General features: G+C 40.1%; 2 protein-coding genes across 2 annotated transcripts in view; both read left to right on the top strand.

The window, feature by feature from the left end:
- The first annotated feature begins 1222 nt into the window (after nt 1–1222).
- On the top strand, nt 1223–13637 carry LOC139324802 (vomeronasal type-2 receptor 26-like). The gene is made up of 7 exons (XM_070954551.1): nt 1223–1494; nt 3204–3495; nt 3996–4859; nt 6148–6375; nt 10864–10990; nt 12029–12912; nt 13509–13637. The coding sequence occupies exons 1-7, from the start codon at nt 1223–1225 to the stop codon at nt 13635–13637; spliced, it is 2796 nt and encodes a 931-aa protein (XP_070810652.1).
- A 1570-nt stretch (nt 13638–15207) lies between these two features.
- Nucleotides 15208–19175, top strand: part of LOC139324801 (vomeronasal type-2 receptor 26-like) — a 16224-nt gene continuing 12256 nt past the window's right edge. The window contains exons 1-3 of the mRNA XM_070954550.1: nt 15208–15479; nt 16583–16874; nt 17579–18442. Coding sequence (XP_070810651.1) covers nt 15208–15479; nt 16583–16874; nt 17579–18442 — 1428 coding nt within the window. The remainder of the gene's footprint in view (nt 15480–16582; nt 16875–17578; nt 18443–19175) is intronic.

Here is a 19175-nt window from a genome sequence, read left to right as displayed (position 1 = left end):
CAGAAAAAAGCCCTGAAAACTGACCAAAAAAAGGCCCAAAAATGGGGCATGCAGAGGCCAAAAAATGGCCAGCAGGTGAGTGGGGCTTCAGCAATATTTGGTCTATTAGACACACAGACATTTTTGCCCCCTTTTTGGAGACAAAAAAATATGTCTTATAGTGCAAAAAATACGGTAATGGTTGTTATAAGGCCCAAGGTGAAGCCATATCATGAGAAGCAGAAGGCTGAAAGTGGCATAGAAAAACTCCAGAGAAAATGGTGTACATGCACAAAAGCACACTGAAATCATCTGACATGACAGGCAAGAGCAATGAGTCCCATTTAAGAGTTAATCAGAATAAAGAAAATGACACCCGAGTTGATGTCTGTTAGAGAGTCACCGGTATAGCAATAGCAAAGGCTATTATTGCTTATATGCCACTCCATAGTGTGTTACATTACTCTAAGGGTGGTTGCAGCGTCAGCATTTTGCCCCCAACTATCTGAGCCTTCATTTTATCAGCCTTGGAAGGAGGGAAGGATGGGTCAATCTTGAGTCAACCAGGATCAAACTTCTTACTGTGGGCATAGTTAGACTGAAATTCTGCTTTCTTAGCATTGCGTCACCGAGCAATGATTGAACATGAAGGGCTGTCCAAAGGATTTGTTGGGAACCCCTAACCATGTATGTAACCTCCTTTCCAACTCCTCTTGAAAGAAGGGGGCAACTCACAGCCGCTAGGAGGGTATGGCTGGGTGATTGCATTTGGGCATAGATGGGTGGTATAGCCAGGTGGGCACACTTGCTAACTCAATATGCCACACTACCTTCCAAACTTGAAGGAAAAAAGAAAATACAATTATTAGCAAAAAAAAAGTTTTTTAGAATTCCAAACCCAGCATTCAAAGAATTATTCTCTGAAGTATCTCTCTCCGGATTTAGTCAAATCAATTTTGTTTCAGCCAACCTCTTGTTCAACTTTTTCCCAAGAGAAAATAAGTCTGAACATGTCTATTATGACCCTGATATTCAAAACTGGGAGGAGGGACCTGAAGTAAGTGAGTTTCTGAAGAGTTAATTTTTCAAATCTCTCCCTTTTTAATCTACTGATATCCATCTGAATTTCGAATGTTAGCAGGCTGAGTTGATACACATCGACTTGCATTTATCTCCTTTTTAAGTGGGAACCAATCTAATTTTTCTCAAAAATGATAATGGTCCCAATCAGAGGCAGATTAAAATGGCAGTTGAAATGAACTACACTGTACAGATGCTGAAAGCTGAGATTTTCTCTCAGATGATGAAACAATCTATGGTTTTAGCTCTGATATTTAACTTAGTGGCAGATATAGCCAGTCTGCAATGTCACCAGAGTGATCTTATCCCCGTTCCTCATGAGTGGTACGAGCCAGCTGACCTCCTCATTGGTGGGATGGTCTCTCAGTTTGTGTATGCATTCAGAGAAGATCTATTTGAGGAAATGCCTTCACAGGTCTCAGCTGACTTTTCTGAGTAAGTGTTTTTACCTATGGAGATTCTCAGAAATCCAGGTCATAGTTATCTTGAAGGTTTAATGTCTTTTCTTTCAAAAGACAACTGGATTGTTCATTTTTATTTGAAGAGGAAGAGGAAGAAGATGGAAGACTACCAGGGAAGGCTTTCAAAAAGAGACTGGACAACCATACTGTATGTCTGAAATGATATAGGGTCTCCCAAAGGTGCTTTTTCAAGAGGTATTGTAACTGGACTTTCTCTTCTTTCTTTGAAGATGATTTGCTTCTCAGAGCCGAAGAAGCTTCTTTTGATGAGAAGCGAAACGTCCTTAAAGAAAAACCAGAAAGTCCAATTGCCTCTTGAAAAAGCATCGTTAGGACAACCATGACCCTGATGACTGAGAATCTCCACAGACAGATATAGGATCTCCTACTCAAGCAGGAGGTTGGACTGGAAGACCTACGAGGTTCCTTCCAACTCTATTATTCTATCTTCTGAGACATTTTGCTTCTTTTGCAGGAAGCTTCATCAATTATAATGCTATAGATTATACAACAGTTATAATGTTATAGGTTACACATAATGTTCATTGGTTATCATTATAACTGATGCAGCATCTTTGAGAAGAATCTCAAAGGTGTTTTTTCAAAAAGCAACTGGACAACTATATCAGCTATGATCTGGATGACTGAGAATCTCCACTGATACCTTGGAAAATGATGACACAAATAAAGAAACAGTCCAGTTGCCTTTTGCAAGAAAAAATGCAACTTTGAAAAAATATGTTTGTGTGTATGTGTGTTTTGGTCACTACACCTGCAAATATTAGCCAGACTGACAAGGGTGGAACTGAGGAACCTTGTCTGTGAGAGATAATGTTTCATAAACTATAATACCTTACTCAGTATTAGCCCTACTGTTAAGTAACCAGAGCATTGGTCCATCCTTATGGATAATTCTTTTTATTTTGAAACATTGGCGTAAGATTCTAGAGAAAGGTAAAGTGCTAGGAAACAACAACAAAAATAGTCAGCCTCTATTTTCTTTGGTGTGAAAACAGTTACAATATCTAGCTTGCAAAATAAAATAAATAAATAAAGTATGACTATATTAAAGATATACTTTTATGCTGCTATATTTTATAGCCAGTTGACTTGAGCTGTGGTTTTCCCATTCATTTATAATAATGCAATAAACTTGATGTCAGTTAAAATTTTCTATGCATATGGAACTTTCTATTTAACATTTCCTTGTCTTCTCATGAAAATTACAATTGTGTTTTTGTCCTTGCAGCCTCTGTGCTCCATCCCTTCTTCTTCAATTTTTTTTCCTTTAATGGCTTCTGTGCTAAAAATTTAAATTTATTGATCAATTGATTCAATATGTACAACAACCCCTCTTACCAAGTAAACTGTAACTCTGAATGGTGAACAATGTTTTTTCTTTTTTTTAAAAAAAAATACAATTACAATTAAAAATTCAATTAAAAAAAATAATATTTGTTATAGTGTTGCATTTAACTAATTTCAATCTCTCAAGTTTTTTATTGCAAATCACAGTTTAAAAACTAAGTGGGCTTATGTAATTGAGTTTAGAAAAAACATCAAGTAAAAGAGTATTTTTGTAAACATGAATAGGATGCTGGCTAAGGATGTTTTGTAGCTTTGTAAACATTGGAAGCTTCATTTCTGCACATGTCTGGAAAAAGAATGCACTTCTATTTTCAGTATGGTTACAAAGTTCTACCAGCATGGCCTTGCCGTGGCCTTTGCTGTGAAGGAGATCAATGAGGATCCCCAGATCTTGCCTAATGTTACGCTTGGATTCCACATCTACGACAGCTACTATGATGCAAAGATGACTTATCGGACCACCTTGGACCTGCTCTTCAAATCAAGGAGCTTTCTTCTCAACTACAAATGTACTAGACAGAAGAATCTGATAGCCATCATTGGAGGACTTGGTTCTGATACCTCTTTTTACATGGCAGATATCCTTGGTCTCTACAAGATTCCACAGGTAGGGGTTTTGCAGTATAAAACATGGAAATTACGTATTTTTTTTCTCACGTTAAACTCCTGGTGATTCTAAAAGGAGGAAAGGCTAATTGAAAGGCTAATTAACTGCATCCAGGTTTGGTCAGCACACTATAAAAAGTATGTTGAGACTCTAGAAAAAAATGCAGAGAAGTGCAACCAGGATGATTAGGGGACTGGAAACTAAAACGTAAGATGAATGGTTGCAGGAACTGGGCATGGCTAGTCTAGTGAAGAGAAGGACCAGGGGAGACTAGATGACCTATGAAGTCTTTTCCAACTCTGTTAATCTGGCCAAAAAATATTGCTGGAAATGAATTATGCACTAATACTTTAGAAACAGTTCCCAAACTAATGCATAGTTCTCTGTGCATTGACAAACCAATTCTATGCACTGACAAGTTGTTTCAAAAATGGTAACAAAATCAGACATACAGAAATGAAGCTGTCCCCCGGTTTTCAAAATTATAATTATATTTGTAGCTCACCTATGGTGCCCTGGTCCCTGGGAAGATTCATTCCACTCTAGTCCCTTCATTCTATTCCATGGTCTCCAACGAAGCCCAACAGTACTTGGGGATTCTTAAATTGCTCCAACATTTTGGATGGACCTGGATCGGGATCTTCACTCATGACAATGACAACGGACAGAATTTCCTGCAGACTCTGGAAGCTTTGCTTTTCCAGAATGGCATCTGCATAGCTTACAGACAAAAAATCCCACAGCGCCTCTGTTTGGATAACATTGAGGAAATGATCGAAATAACTTCATATATCGATGAACCTTTAATTGATCACAAAACTAAGGTATTCCTCCTCTATGGCGAATCAATGACACTGGTTCTGCTGAGGACCATTCTATTCATACAAGACCCCAGAAATAAATTAAAAGAGTCATTTATGAAAGTATGGGTCATGACAAGTGGCATTGATTTCACACTATCCTTCCTGCAAAGAAGTTGGGACCTGGATTTTTTTCAGGGTGCCCTTTCCTTTACATTTCACTCAAGAGATCTTCCAGGGTTCAATAAATTTCTTGAAGGCATAAAACCATCCAAGACCAAAAGTCAGGGCTTCCTGAAGGAGTTTTGGGAGCGAGCATTTGCCTGTACTTTTCCAAATCCTGATATGGAAATAGAGAAGAATGTAATGTGTACTGGAAAAGAGAGATTACAGGACCTTCCCGGGCCTCTATTTGAGATGGGAACCACTGTACATAGCTACAGTATCTATAATGGTGTTTATGCAGCAGCACATGCTTTGAATGCCATGTTGTCATCTCAGTCCCATCAGAGATCCTTCAGGAAGGTGAAAACTGCTGAAACTTTTGAGCTGCAATCTTGGCAGGTAATTGTAAAAACAACGGAACTCTTTTATGCCCATGTTCAGATTGGTTTTTTCTCTTCAGCTATTTCGATGAGTAGCCCTTAACCACAGACCAGGGGTGTAATCCAGCAGGTTCTGACAGTTTCTGGAGAACCGGTAGCGGAAATTTTGAGTAGTTCGGAGAACAGGCAACTTTTTGAAAGCTCATCAGTCTTTCATCTGCACCTCTAAAACTGTCTGGTTTGGCTCTGCAACCCAACAAGACAGACACAGACTTCAGAGGATAATCAGAACTGAAGAAAAAACAATTACTACCAACCTGTCTTCCATTGAGGACCTGTATACTGCATGAGTCAAAAAGTGGGCTGTGAAAATATCTGCAGACTCTTCGCATCCTGGACATAAATTGTTTCAACTTCAACCCTCAAAATAATGCTATAGGGCTCTGCACACCAGAACAACAAGGCACAAGGACAACTTTTTCTTGGATGCCATCACTCTGTTTAACAGCTAATTCCCACAACACTGTCAAATTAACTACTAGGACTGTTTTACTATTCTTCTTCTCCTCATCCTTACTAGGACCTATTTCTTCACGCTTATGGCTATATCCATGTTGCTTGAATCTTTACAACTTATACTGTCTTTATTGTTTCTTAGTATGATTTGATTACTTATTAGTATCCTATGACTATCACTAAGTGTTGTATCTTATGATTCTTGTCGAATAAATTTTATTTTTTCTTTATGTAAACTGCGAGCATATACACCAAAGACAAATTCCTTGTGTGTCCAATCACACTTGGCCAATAAAGAATTCTATTCTATTCTATTCTATTCTATTCTATTCTATTCTATTCTATTCTATTCTATTCTATTCTATTCTATTCTATTCTATTCTATTCTATTCTATTCCTACTCTACTCTAGATTCCATTCCATTCCCTACCCTCCTCTTCCCTTCCCTTCCCTTCCCTTCCCTTCCCTTCCCTTCCATTCCATTCCATTCCATTCCATTCCATTCTATTCTATTCTATTCTATTCTATTCTATTCTATTCTATTCTATTCTATTCTATTCTATTCTATTCTATTCTAGGTAATTGATGGAGAAGAAATTAGCCTGAGGCTCATTTGAGGTCTGTGAGGTCATAATATTTCTTAATCAGAATTAATGACTGGAATTAGGGAAATAGAACTATGTCACCCTAACTGCAAGCAGAAATGAAATCTAATGGATATTCATCCCTTTTGTTTTCTTTCTTCTAAATGTTGTAAGCTTTTCTGTTTTTTCCTCTTGGCTTTCCTTTAGCTCCATCCCTATCTTCAAAGGGTTTCTTTCAACAATTCTGCTGGTGACACCGTGTCCTTCAATGAGCAAAAGGAAATGAGAGGTGGAATTGACATTGTGCACATGGTCATTTTTCCAAACAGGTCCTTCAAGAGGGTGAAAATTGGATGGATCAATCCAAATGGACCCCAAGAAGATGAATTTGTCATCAGTGACAATATGATTTTGTGGCCTAGAGCTTTCAATCAGGTATGTATTCTTGTGGTTTCTTGAGAGAGCCCATGTTCTCCAGTTGGATCATCAACATTGATTTCCCATCAAATGAGGTCTGGATTTAGCATAGATAACATTGCCATGTTTGAAGGACCTCAGGCAAGTGTTCCTTCACTTCTCCATATCATTCCACTTGCTTCCTTGCCTGTACTTTCTCTTTTCCCCAGTTCCCAATTTTGGTTTCTCAGTGGCTTTCACACACATCACCCCAAATAATAGGACTGTTATTATCTTTACTACAAAACCTGGACACTCAGACCAAATATGCCATAAGGCTGAACATCAGTCCCTCTTATTTTCTTTCTAGTGCAATCTCAACCTATCTGTAGAATCTGCAGAATCCTCTCTAAGTTTAAGTTTACTTGATTGTCATTGCACTTCGTACAACAAAAATAAATGCCACCTTCAGTGTACATCATACACTGATGTACACAACAACAACAATAATAATCACAACCTTCACATTCTACACAATTGAATTGAAAACCCCTGATACTGCATTAGTATTGCACTATACAGTAGAATTCAACTTAGTTACTGCTCTGGGATATAAGCTGTTTTTCAGGCTCTAAATCTGACTTGTACTTCAATTAAAGTACAAATGAAAAATGTGATGCTTTGTTTATACTATAGGCTTGGGAATACTACTTTTCCAAATATTATGATTTCTGTATTCAGGAAGCTCTTGACTTATGACCATATTTGGTACCAGATTTTCCACTGTTAAGCAAAGAAGCTGTTGAGTTGTGTGTGACTGACTTGACAACATTTTTGTTAAGGTTGTAAAGTGAATCACCACACAGTTTGTGAGACTAGACTGAAGCTGCCATACCTAAAGATGAAGCAGGCATGTAAAGAGGCTGGGTAGCCAGGAATGTGATCTAAAAGATTCCTTCAGGAGATAGATAAGGAATTACTAAGTCTTTATGGAGATTCACATGTCATCCATGCAGAAGTTGTGAATGCCCCAACACTGGGAATTTTTAAGAAGATGTTGGATAACTATTTGTCTGAAGTGGTGTAGGGTTTCCTGCCTGGGCAGGGGGTTGGACTAGAAGACCTCCAAGGTCCCTTCCAACTATTCTATTCTATTCTATTCTATTCTATTCTATTCTATTCTATTCTATTCTATTCTATTCTATTCTATTCTATTCTATTCTATTCTATTCTATTCTATTCCATTCCATTCCATTCCATTCCATTCCATTCCATTCTATTATATCCAGGATATGGTTGTCCCAAAGGTGCTTTATCAAAAGGCAGATGTTTTACTTCTCATCCAAGAAACATCTTCAATTCTAACTGAAAATCTAAAGAAGCTTCTTGAATGAGAAGCAAAATGTCTTCAAACAAAAACTAAGACCAGTTGCTGTCAGGGTTCCAAGTAAAAGTTGCCTGCTTCTTGGCTCCAGGACTTTCTAGACTATCCTATGGAACCATGGCCAGATGTCATCTCCATCTTTTCAGTTTTTGGGTGTACTCAGCGGCCGAGCTTCTTGAACCGCGAGACTCCCCCTCTCCCAGGTCTGGCCCTCCATACTATCGAGGGCCTACCTTGATTATGGGTTTTGGAACCCCAAGAGGTGGTACAAAGAGGAGGTTGAGGGGGTTTTGGGGGAAGTTTTTAAGGAAAATTTTAAGGGGTTCAGACGGAAACCTGTGGGAGATGCGGGAGATGAAGCACCAGAAGAGTCACCTGTAAGGCTGTTGGAGATCATCCCATTCCAAATCCGATTGAGCACAGTTAAGAACCCATATTAGGTCTTATCTTGTGGCAATGGAAGCGGCGAAACGGGACTATTTCGCTGCTCTCATTGCATCTGCAGAAAATCGCCCAGCAGCCTTGTTCTGAGTGACCCACTCCCTCCTCAATCAGGGAGCGTGGGAGGACCCCTTACTAGACAGTGCTGAGGACTTTGCACAATTGCTGCAAGACAAAGTCACTCAGATCCAAATGGGTTTAGACTCTGACTGGGCAGGATCTGACGAGGAAGTGGGAGCTAGTCTTGAAGGTAACATCTGGGTTGATTTTGACCCTGTTTCCATAGATGAAGTGGACAGGATTGTGGGTAGATTGGGGGCCTCCACATGTTTGTTGGACCCATGTCCTTCCTGGCTTGTTATGGCAACCAGAAAGGTGACTGGAGACTAGATCCAGGCGTTTATCAACACTTCTTTGAGGGATGGGGTCTTCCCTGCCGTACTTAAGGAGGTGGTGGTTTGACCCCTCCTCAAGAAGCCTGCTCTGGATCTGGCCTCCTTGAACAACTTTCATCCTGTCTCCAACCTTTGCTTCATAGTGAAGGTTGTTGAGTCTGTGATGGCATACCAACTTCCACAATTCCTGGAGGAAACGGATTATCTGGACCAGTACCAATTGGGTTTCAGGAGTGGGCACAGCACGGAAACGGCATTGGTCACCCTGGTGAATGATCTCTGGCAGGCACAGGATGAGGGGTTTTCCTCCATTCTGGTGCTACTTGACCTCTCAGCGGCTTTCGATACCATCGACCATGGTATCCTACTGTGATGGCTCCAGGGGTTGGGGGTGGGAGGCACTGTTCTAGGGTGCTTCTCCTCCTATCTCTTGGGCCGTATGCAGTTTGTTTGGGCGGGGGGTCAGAGATCCTCCCCGAGGCCCCTCACCTATGGAGTGCCACAGGGGTCAGTTCTCTCCCCCCTGCTCTTTAATATCTATATGAAGCCGCTGGGTGAGATTATTCATAGTTTCTGGGTGAGGTATCATCAGTATGCTGATGATACCCAGCTCTACATCTCCACCCCAGACCAACCCAGGGATGCCCTTTCCGTGATGTCCCAATGCCTGGAGGCAGTACGGGTCTGGAAGGGTAGAAACAGGCTCAGACTTTTTATTATTATTTTTTATTTATTTATTTATTTTTATATGCCGCCCTTCTCCGGAGACTCAGGGCGGCTTACAATGCATTAAACAATAGACTCAACCCCTCCAAGACTGAGTGGCTGTGGATACTGATCTAGTTGCCCCATCACTTCAGAGTCACTGACTCCCTCTGGAAGGGTTCATAATCTCGGCGTCCTCCTTAATTCTCGGCTGTCCTTGGTGGATCATCTGACGGCCGTGACAAGGGGTTTTTTTTGCACAGGTTCACCTGGTGCACCAGTTACACCCTTTCCTAGACAGGGATGCCCTCCATACAGTCACTCATGCTCTCATTATTTCTTGGTTGGATTACTGCAATGGCCTCTATATGGGGCTGCCCTTGGGGTGCATCCGGAGGCTCCAGCTGGTCCAGAATGAGGCCGCACGGGTTGTTAAGGGAGTTTTCCGTTACTCCCGTGTAACAACTCACCTATAAAGCCCTACATGGCATGGGCCCGGGGTACTTGCAGGACCACCTCCTACCGGCCTCCCACCACCCTGTGCGGTCACATAGGGCTGCCCTCCTCCGGGTGCCATCGACCAGTTAATGTCGGCTGGTGGCCCCCAGGATGAGGGTGTTCTCGGTGGCCGGATCAACCCTCTGGAATGGGTTACCCATTGGGCTCCGGACGACCCTTGACCTCCGCACTTTCCGCACCGACCTGAAGATATGGCTGTTTCAGCAATTTCCCTGATCTGCTATGAGATTTTATTCTGTTTGGGGTTTTATATTGGCTGTTTTTAGGATTTCTTATTGTTACATGTTTTTATGCTGTGTGCCGCCCCGAGTCCTACGGGAGAAAGGTGGCATATAAATGTAATTAAATAAATAAATAAATAAATACCCAAATGAAATAAAAACTCCATAGCCAGAGACTTCCTCAAAGTGGAGATTTATTAGGCATGTGATATTGGCACAACTGGTAAAACCCGACTCTGAAGTTCCCCATGTTTTCCCCACCCAGTTCAAAGTCCAAAGTTCTTCCCCCCCATCATACACAACCATCACATTCCCCAATCAGGTCTGTCTCCCCATTCTGGATGTCTCCCATCCATGCCCCTCCAGGTGCTGGTGAGAGTGTCCTTGGTTCCCAGAAGAAAGAATGTTATTTTGGCTACATGTTCTTCTCAGTTATCTATACTCCCCCTCCGTTTTTCACAGCTCCATCCAGCCTCACTGTGGCAACCCTGAAGACATTCAAAAATGGCTCCTGCATTGACAGTTGCCTTATGAACAAGCACATTTTGGCAAATAACTAAGTCATTAAGGAAAAATGTCACCTAAACCAGACAAAAGAAGTTCAGCTAGACCAGATGGGAACACCCCCTCCCCAAATTCTCATAAATATGAACCAGTTGCCAAGGATATGGATATTGATCACATGATTACAGGGATTTGCAAAGGTTGTAAGTGTGAAAAACGGCTGGAAGTCACTTTTTTCAATCCTGCTGTAAACTCTGAATGGTCACTAAATGAACTGTTGTAAATCAAGGACCACCTGTACATAGAGATACCTGGATGTACCATTCTCATTCCAGTTTTTTTTTCCTACTTATATTAGGTCTGTCCCCTTTCAGTGTGTAATGAACAGTGCCATCGTGGAAAACACAAGAAAAAGAAGGAAGGGGAAAAATTTTGTTGCTATGACTGTGTTCCTTGCCCTGAAGGGGAGATTTCAAACAAAACAGGTACATTATCCATTGCTATAACAGTCTCTTGTTTCTCATCTAACAGCAGTAATATAAACTGCTGCATCAGTGAACTAACCAGAACTCTGAAACTGACATCTCTTGAGTACAAAGGCAGCATGATGTCAAGGAGTTCTGTTACTTTCCCACCAAAATGGTACCTATTTATCTGCTCCCATTTGCATGCTTTCGAAATGCTAGGTTGGCATAAGATGGGGCAAGGACAGGAGCTCACCCCATCACATGGTACTCACTTGTCATCCAAGGTGTTTCACTTTTCATTCAAGAAGCCGAAGAAGCTTCTTGGATGAGAAGCAAAGCGTCTTCAAAAAAAAAGCAGAAAGTCCAGTTGCCCCTTGAAAAAGCATGTTAGGGGCTTTGCGACTTATGTGAAATACAAATCAGTCCATGTTACCTTTGGTGTCTCGGAGTGAAGGTCACCCCACTGACGTTTTGTCTAAGGTGGGAGTAGAACTCAAAATCTTCTGGTTCCTTGCAGAATCTATCTATATATCTACCTATTTATCCATCCAGTGGTGGGATGCTACCAGTTCGGACTGGTTCAGGTGAACCAGTAGTGCTGATAATCAGCTGGCCCCACCCACCCGTCCCTGCTCTATCCTGTCCTATATTTCCTTCTTTCTGGCTCAGCTGATTCGCGTGGCACAGCTGATTTCTGCACCTCCACTGTTCTACATGTAAAAATGTAAACAGCTGAGCTTCAAATTGCTGTGTTCTGAATGCTGTGCACACAGAACCGGTTGTTTAAAAACTGGTTGCATCTCACCACTCTATCTATCTACCTATCTATCTATCTATCTATCTATCTATCTATCTATCTATCTATCATCTATCTATCTATCTATCTATCTATCTATCTATCTATCTATCATCTATCTATCTATCTAAAGATATATATAAAGATACACACAAACACACACAAACTCATGATGTTACAACTCTCCTTGGGAGACAAAGTGCTATAGACAAATTAACCAGAAATCTTTCTTTCTGCCTTCCTTTCTATCTGTCTTAAAGATATGGAAAAATGCCTCAAATGTCCAGAAGACCAATACCCAACCAAAGGAAAAGATGACTGTATTCACAAAGTTGTAACATATCTTTCTTACAATGACCTTCTAGGATTTACTTTGGTCTCCATTTCTATTTCATTGTCGGTGATCACTGCTCTCATATTAGGAATATTTCTTAAGCACAGAGATACCCCTCTGGTGAAGGCCAACAACCGGGACCTCACCTACATTCTGCTTATCTCCCTCTACTTCTGCTTCCTGTGTCCTCTCCTGTTCATTGGTCGACCCAGTGAAGTCACTTGCCTTCTCCGACAACCAACCTTTGGCATCATCTTCTCCGTGGCTGTTTCTTGCATCTTGGCCAAAACCCTCACTGTGGTTGTAGCCTTCATGGCTACCAGACCAGGCTCCAACATGAAGAAGTGGGTGGGAAAAAGGATGGCAACATCCATTGTCCTTTTCTTCTCTCTCATCCAAGTTAGCCTTTGTGCCATCTGGCTAGGATCTTTCCCTCCATTCCCACAGTTGAACATGCATTCTGTGATCGAGGCCATCATCAATGAATGTAACGAAGGCTCTCCGGTCATGTTCTCCTGTGTCCTAGGCTACATGGGCTTCCTGGCTCTTGCCAGCTTCTTTGTGGCCTTCTGTGCTCGCAGATTACCGGACAGCTTCAATGAAGCCAAATTCATTACATTTAGCATGCTGGTATTTTGCAGTGTTTGGGTGCTATTTGTTCCAACTTATCTGAGCTCCACGGGAAAAGCCTTGTCGGCTGTGGAGATCTTCTCCATTTTAGCTTCTAGTGCTGGATTACTGGGATGTATCTTTTTCCCTAAATGCTACATCATTCTGTTGAGACCTGAGATGAATACCAGGGATCAGCTGGTAAGAAGAAAGAACTGAAGAATTCAATTTTTTTTTTACTTTCTAGTAGAATATTGATTAGTATGTGTAACATTTTGGGATCAAAAATCCATTGTAATGTCATTTATATTTCCTAATATTATTCAACTTTTTTACCAAGATTTATGGTGAAGATAATAAGAATAAAGAGTTACAATATTAGATATCTTTCCTTTCTGATGCAATGTTTATTAGTATGGGTAAGATTTGGGGATTCAAATATCAATTATCATCAATTCTGTTTCCCTAATAATATTTAGCTTCTTCATCAAGAAGGATATACAAAGCATTGAAACCTCTCCTCTGAGGCAGTCCAGTCTTATTAAAAGCTTGGCATTCTGACTTCAAGGGGTTCTAAGGCATTTTTCACATGTTTGTGGATTTGCTTTATCAATAACACCAAGGTAAGTCCTGTCTGGACATTCTCAGATGACCTGGGAAGATCTTTCAGCCTTCCTGTGAATATGGCTGTCTAAGCTTGCTTTACAAAATGCCTCTTCAAATGTTTCTCCTGGTTTTTCTCCAGTTTTTCCTTTTATTGGCATTAATGCATTCTTAGGGTTTTGCTCATTCTCCAGAAGATATTTCTGGTCAACAAAACTCCACATAATGATGCCCAGATGTCAGATTGCTTTGCTTCAGAGCTCCCCATCCTCTGGGTACCAAATTACCGACAAAGGCAAACATTTTGGCAGAGCAAGGGGTGACAAGTGTTCCAATATCTAAGGGGCTGCTACAAAGAAGCTGGGCATCATTCAGCACCTGAAGGCAGGAGAGGATACAATGAATGGAAACTAATCAAGGAGAGGACCAAGGTAGAACTAAGGAGTGATTTCCTGACAGTTAGAATGACTGATCAATAGAATAACTCATCTCCAGAAATTGTGTTGCTCCAACACTGGAGGTTTTTAAGGAGAGTTTGGACAACCATTTGTCTATCAGGGTTTTCTGCTTGAGCAGAGGTTTCACTTTTTCAGCCCATTTTGGGGGCTTTTATATCCCATTTTCGAGGCTTTTTTTGGCCCTTTTTTGGGGGGAAATGGGCAGAAAAAAGCCCTGAAAACCGACCAAAAAAAAAAGGCCCAAAAATGGGGCATGCAGAGGCCAAAAAATGGCCAGCAGGTGGGCGGGGCTTCAGCAATATTCAGTCTATGAGACACAGAGACATTTTTGCCCCTTTTTTGGAGACAAAAAAGTGTGTCTTATAGTCCGAAAAATACAGTAATAGTTGTTATAAGGCCCAAGGTGAAGCCATATCGTGAGAAGCAGAAGGCTGAAAGTGGCATAGAAAAACTCCAGAGAAAGTGATGTACATGCAAAAAAGCACACTGAAATCATCTGACATGACAGGCAAGAGCAATGAGTCCCATTTAAGAGTTAATCAGAATAAAGAAAATGACACCCGAGTTGATGTGTGTTAGAGAGTCACTGGTATAGCAATAGCAAAGGCTATTATAGCTTATATGCAACTCCATAGTGTGTTACATTACTCTAAGGGTGGTTTGCAGTGTCAGCATTTTGCCCCCAACTATCTGAGCCTTCATTTTATCAGCCTTGGAAGGAGGGAAGGATGGGTCAATCTTGAGTCAACCAGGATCAAACTTCTGACTGTGGCCATAGTTAGACTGAAATTCTGCTTTCTTAGCATTGCGTCACCAAGCAATGATTGAACCTGAAGGGCTGCCAAAGGATTTGTTGGAAACCCCTATCCATGTACGTAACCTCCTTTCCAACTCCTCTTGAAAGAAGGGGATAACTCACAGCCGCTAGGTGGGTATGGCTGGGTGGTTGCAGTTGGGTCAGCAAAACTAAATGGGCATAGATGGGTGGCATAGCACACTTGCTAACTCAATATGCCACACTACCTTCCAAACTTGAAGGAAGAAAGAAAATACAATTATTAGCAAAAAAATGTTATTTAGAATTCCAAACCCAGCATTCAAAGAATTATTCTCTGAATTATCTCTCTCCAGATTTCGTCAAATCAATTTTGTTTCAGCCAACCTATTGTTCAACTATTTCTCAGGGGAAAATAAGTCTGAACATGTCTATTATGCCTCTGATATTCAAAACTGGGAGGAGGGACCTGATGTAAGTGGGTTTCTGAAGAGTTAATTTTTCAAATCTCTTCCTTTTTAATCTACTGATATCCATCTGAAGTTAGAATGTTAGCAGGCTCAGGTGACACACATCGACTTGCATTTATCTCCTTTTTAAGTGGGAACCAATCTATTTTTTCTCAAAAATGATAATGGTCCCCATCACAGGCGGATTAAAATGGCAGTTGAAATGAACCAGACTGTACAGATGCCAAAAGCTGAGATTTTCTCTCAGACGATGAAACAATCTATGGTTTTGGCTCTGATCTTTAACTTAGTGGGAGAAAAAACCAGTCTGAAATGTCACCAGAGTGATCTTATCCCCATTCCTCATGAGTGGTACCAGCCAGCTGATCTTCTCATTGGTGGGATGATCTCTCAGTTTATGTATGCATTCAATGAAGATCTATTTGAGGAAATGCCTTCACAGATCTCAGCTGACTTTTCTGAGTAAGTGTTTTTACCTATGGAGATTCTCAGAAATCCAGGTCATAGTTACTGTATTTTGAAGGTTTAATGTCTTTTCTTTCAAAAGACAACTGGATTGTTTTTTTTTTTTTATTATTATTATTATTATTATTATTATTATTATTATTATTATTATTATTATTATTATTATTATTATTATTATTTGAAGAGGAAAAGGAAGAACATGGAAGATTACCAGTGAAGGCTTTCAAAAAGAGACTGGACAACCATATGTCTGAAATGATATAGGGTCCCCCAATGGTGCTTTTTCAAGAGGTACAGTAACTGGACTTTCTGTTCTTCCTTTGAAGATGATTTGCTTCTCAGAGCTGAAGAAGCTTCTTTTGCTGAGAAGTGAAACATCTTTAAAGAAAAACCAGAAATTCCAATTGTCTCTTGAAAAAGTACCATTGGGACAACCATGATCCTAATGACTGAAAATCTCCACAGACAGATATAGGATCTCCTACTCAAGCAGGAGGTTGGAGTGGAAGACCTATGAGGTTCCTTCCAACTCTATTATTCTATGTCCTAAGATATTTTGCTTCTTCTGCAAGAAGCTTCATCAATTATAATGCTATATTTTATATAACAGAACTTTCTATTCAACGTTTCCTTATCTTCTTGCAATAATAACAGTTGTGTTTTTGTCCTTGTGGCCCCTGTGCTCCATCCCTTCTTCATTTTTTTTCCTTTAATGGCTTCTATGCTAAACTTCTAAATTTATTGATCAATTGATTGAATATATACAACAACCCCTCTTACCAAATAATTCTGAATAGTGAACCATGTTTTTTCTTTTTTAAAAAAGAAATACAGTTACAATTAAAATTCAATTCAATTAAAAAAATTAATATTTCTTATAGTGTTGCATTTAACTGATTTCAATCTCTCAGGTTTTTTATTGCAAATCACATTTTAAAAACTAGGTGGGCTTATGTAATTGACTTTAGAAAAAACTTCAAGTAAAAGAGTGTTTTTGCAAACATGAATAGGATGCTGGCTAAGGATGTTTTGTAGCTTTGTAAATATTGGAAGCTTGATTTCTGCACATGTTTGGAAAAAGAATGCACTTCTATTTTCAGTATGGTTACAAAGTTCTACCAGCATGCCCTTGCTGTGGCCTTTGCTGTGAAGGAGATCAATGAGGATCCCCAGTTCTTGCCTAATGTTACCCTTGGAATCCATATCTACGACAGCTACTTTGATGCAAAGATGACTTATCGGACCACCTTGGATCTGCTCTTCAAATCAAGTAGCTTTCTTCCCAACTATAAATGTGCCAGTCAGAGGAACCTGATAGCCATCATTGGAGGACTTGGTTCTGATACCTCTTTTTACATGGCAGATATCCTTGGTCTCTACAAGATTCCACAGGTAGGGGTTTTGCACTATAAAACATGGAATTACATATTTTTTTCTCACGTTAAACTCCTGGTGATTCTAAAAGGAGGAAAGGGTAATTGAAAGGCTAATTAACTGCATCCAGGTTTGGTCAACACACTATAAAAAAAGATGTTGAGACTCTAGAAAAAGTGCAGAGGAGAGCAACCAGGATGATTAGGGGACTGGAGACTAAAACATATGATAAACGGTTGCAGGAACTGGGCATGGCTAGTCTAGTGAAGAGAAGGACCAGGGGAGACATGATAGCAGTCTTCCAATATTTGAGGAGCTGCCACAGAGAAGAAGGAGTCAAGCTATTTTCCAAGGCACCCAAAGGCCAGTCAAGGAACAATGGATGGAAACTGACCAAGGAGAGATTCAACAGAAGTTGCCTTCGGAAGTTGTGGGAGCTTCATCACTTCAGACTTTCAAGAAAAGATTGGACTGCCAATTGTCAGAAATTGTGTAGGGTCTCCTGCTTGAGCTGGGGTTGGACTATGAAGTCCCTTCCAATTCTGTTAATCTGACCAAAAAATATTGCTGGAAATGCATTATGCACTAATACTTTAGAAACAGTTCCCAAACTAATACATGGTTTCCTATGCACTGACAAATTATTCAAAAAATGGTAGCAAAATCAGACGTACAGAGATGAAGCTGTCTGCTGGCTTTAAAAATCATAATTATATTTGTAGCTCACCTATGGTGCCCTGGTCCCTGGGAAGATTGATTCCACTCTGGTCCCTTCGTTCTATTCCATGGTCTCCAATGAAGCCCAACAATACTTGGGGATTCTTAAATTGCTTCAACATTTTGGATGGACCTGGATCGGGATCTTCATTCATGACAATGACAATGGACAGAAATTCCTGCAGACTCTGGAAGCTTTGCTTTTCCAGAATGGCATCTGCACAGCTTACAGACAAAAAATCCCACAGCGCATCCATTTGGATAACTATAAGGAAATGATGGAAATAACATCATATATCGTTGTACCTTTAACTGATCAGAAAACCAAGGTGTTCCTCATCTATGGAGAATCAGTGACGCTGGCCCAGCTGAGGACAATTCTATTCGTACTAGATCTCAGAAATAAATTAAAAGATTCACCTATGAAAGTATGGGTCATAACAAGTGGCATTGATTTCACACTATCCTTCCTGCAAAGAAGTTGGGACCTGAACGTTTTCCAGGGTGCCATTTCTTTTTCACTTCACTCAAGAGAACTTCTGGGGTTCAGTAAGTTTCTTGAGGGCATAAAACCATCCAAGACCAAACATCAGGGCTTCCTGAAGGAGTTTTGGGAACGAGCATTTGACTGTACTTTTCCAGATCCTGGTATGGAAATAGAGAAGAATGAAATGTGTACTGGCAAAGAGAGATTACAGGACCTCCCTGGGCCTCTCTTTGAGATGGGAACCACTGTACATAGCTACAGTATCTATAACGGTGTTTATGCAGCAGCACATGCTTTAAATGCCATGTTGTCCTCTCAGCTCCATCAGAGATCCTTCAGGAAGGTTCAAACTGCTAAACTTTTTGAGCTGCAACCTTGGCAGGTAATTGTAAAAAACAATGGAACACTTTAAAAAAAATATTAAACATTTAAAAAACAAAAAGAAAAAGAAAGCTTTAACAATTTTTCCTTTTCAACCGTTTTGCATCAGTAAAAATTTCTTACTCATACATTTTTTCTCCCTTATTCTAATGTATCTGTCATGTGTAAATGCCTCATTCTTGAATGAAAGAAATATATATATCCAGGAGTGTCAATAGTTAACTCATTCTCCTTCTTCTAATGTATTCCTCACTAACCACTCCCCACTTTTAACCCCGCCTCCTTGGTATAAAAGATGATGCACACTCATTCCCCTTGCTTCTTTCTGCAATCACTCTGTGAATAAAGAATGCCTTCTGTAAATAAATTATCTTCTGTTTGAATATAAGAAGGCTGAGCTTATTATTGAGTCTGATCCTCGAATTACGGCAACAGTATCTTTTGTACATATTCTTCTAATATTAATTAATTTATTTACATATATACATATAAATACCCATGTGCACAATTTCATTTCTACAGTTTTTGTTTCCTCATATTTGTTATTGTACTTCTACTCCTATTTCAACCATTATTTAATTTTTCCTTGCCTTTTATCTCTCTCCTCCAGCCATTCATACTATTTCTCCCACACTACGTAATATTCTGTTTCCTCTTTTTCTTGTATCTCCTTTGTAAATTTATCTATTTCCGCACATTCCAAAACTTTTTTGATCAAATTGTCTTCGGTTGGT

Source organism: Pituophis catenifer, unplaced genomic scaffold (genome assembly GCF_029215685.1).
Source record: "Pituophis catenifer annectens isolate HBS135680 unplaced genomic scaffold, rPitCat1.0.hap2 SCAF_15, whole genome shotgun sequence".
Classification (NCBI taxonomy): domain Eukaryota; kingdom Metazoa; phylum Chordata; class Lepidosauria; order Squamata; family Colubridae; genus Pituophis; species Pituophis catenifer.
Note: the sequence above shows the minus strand (reverse complement) of the source record. Positions and strands in the feature narration are given on the sequence as shown.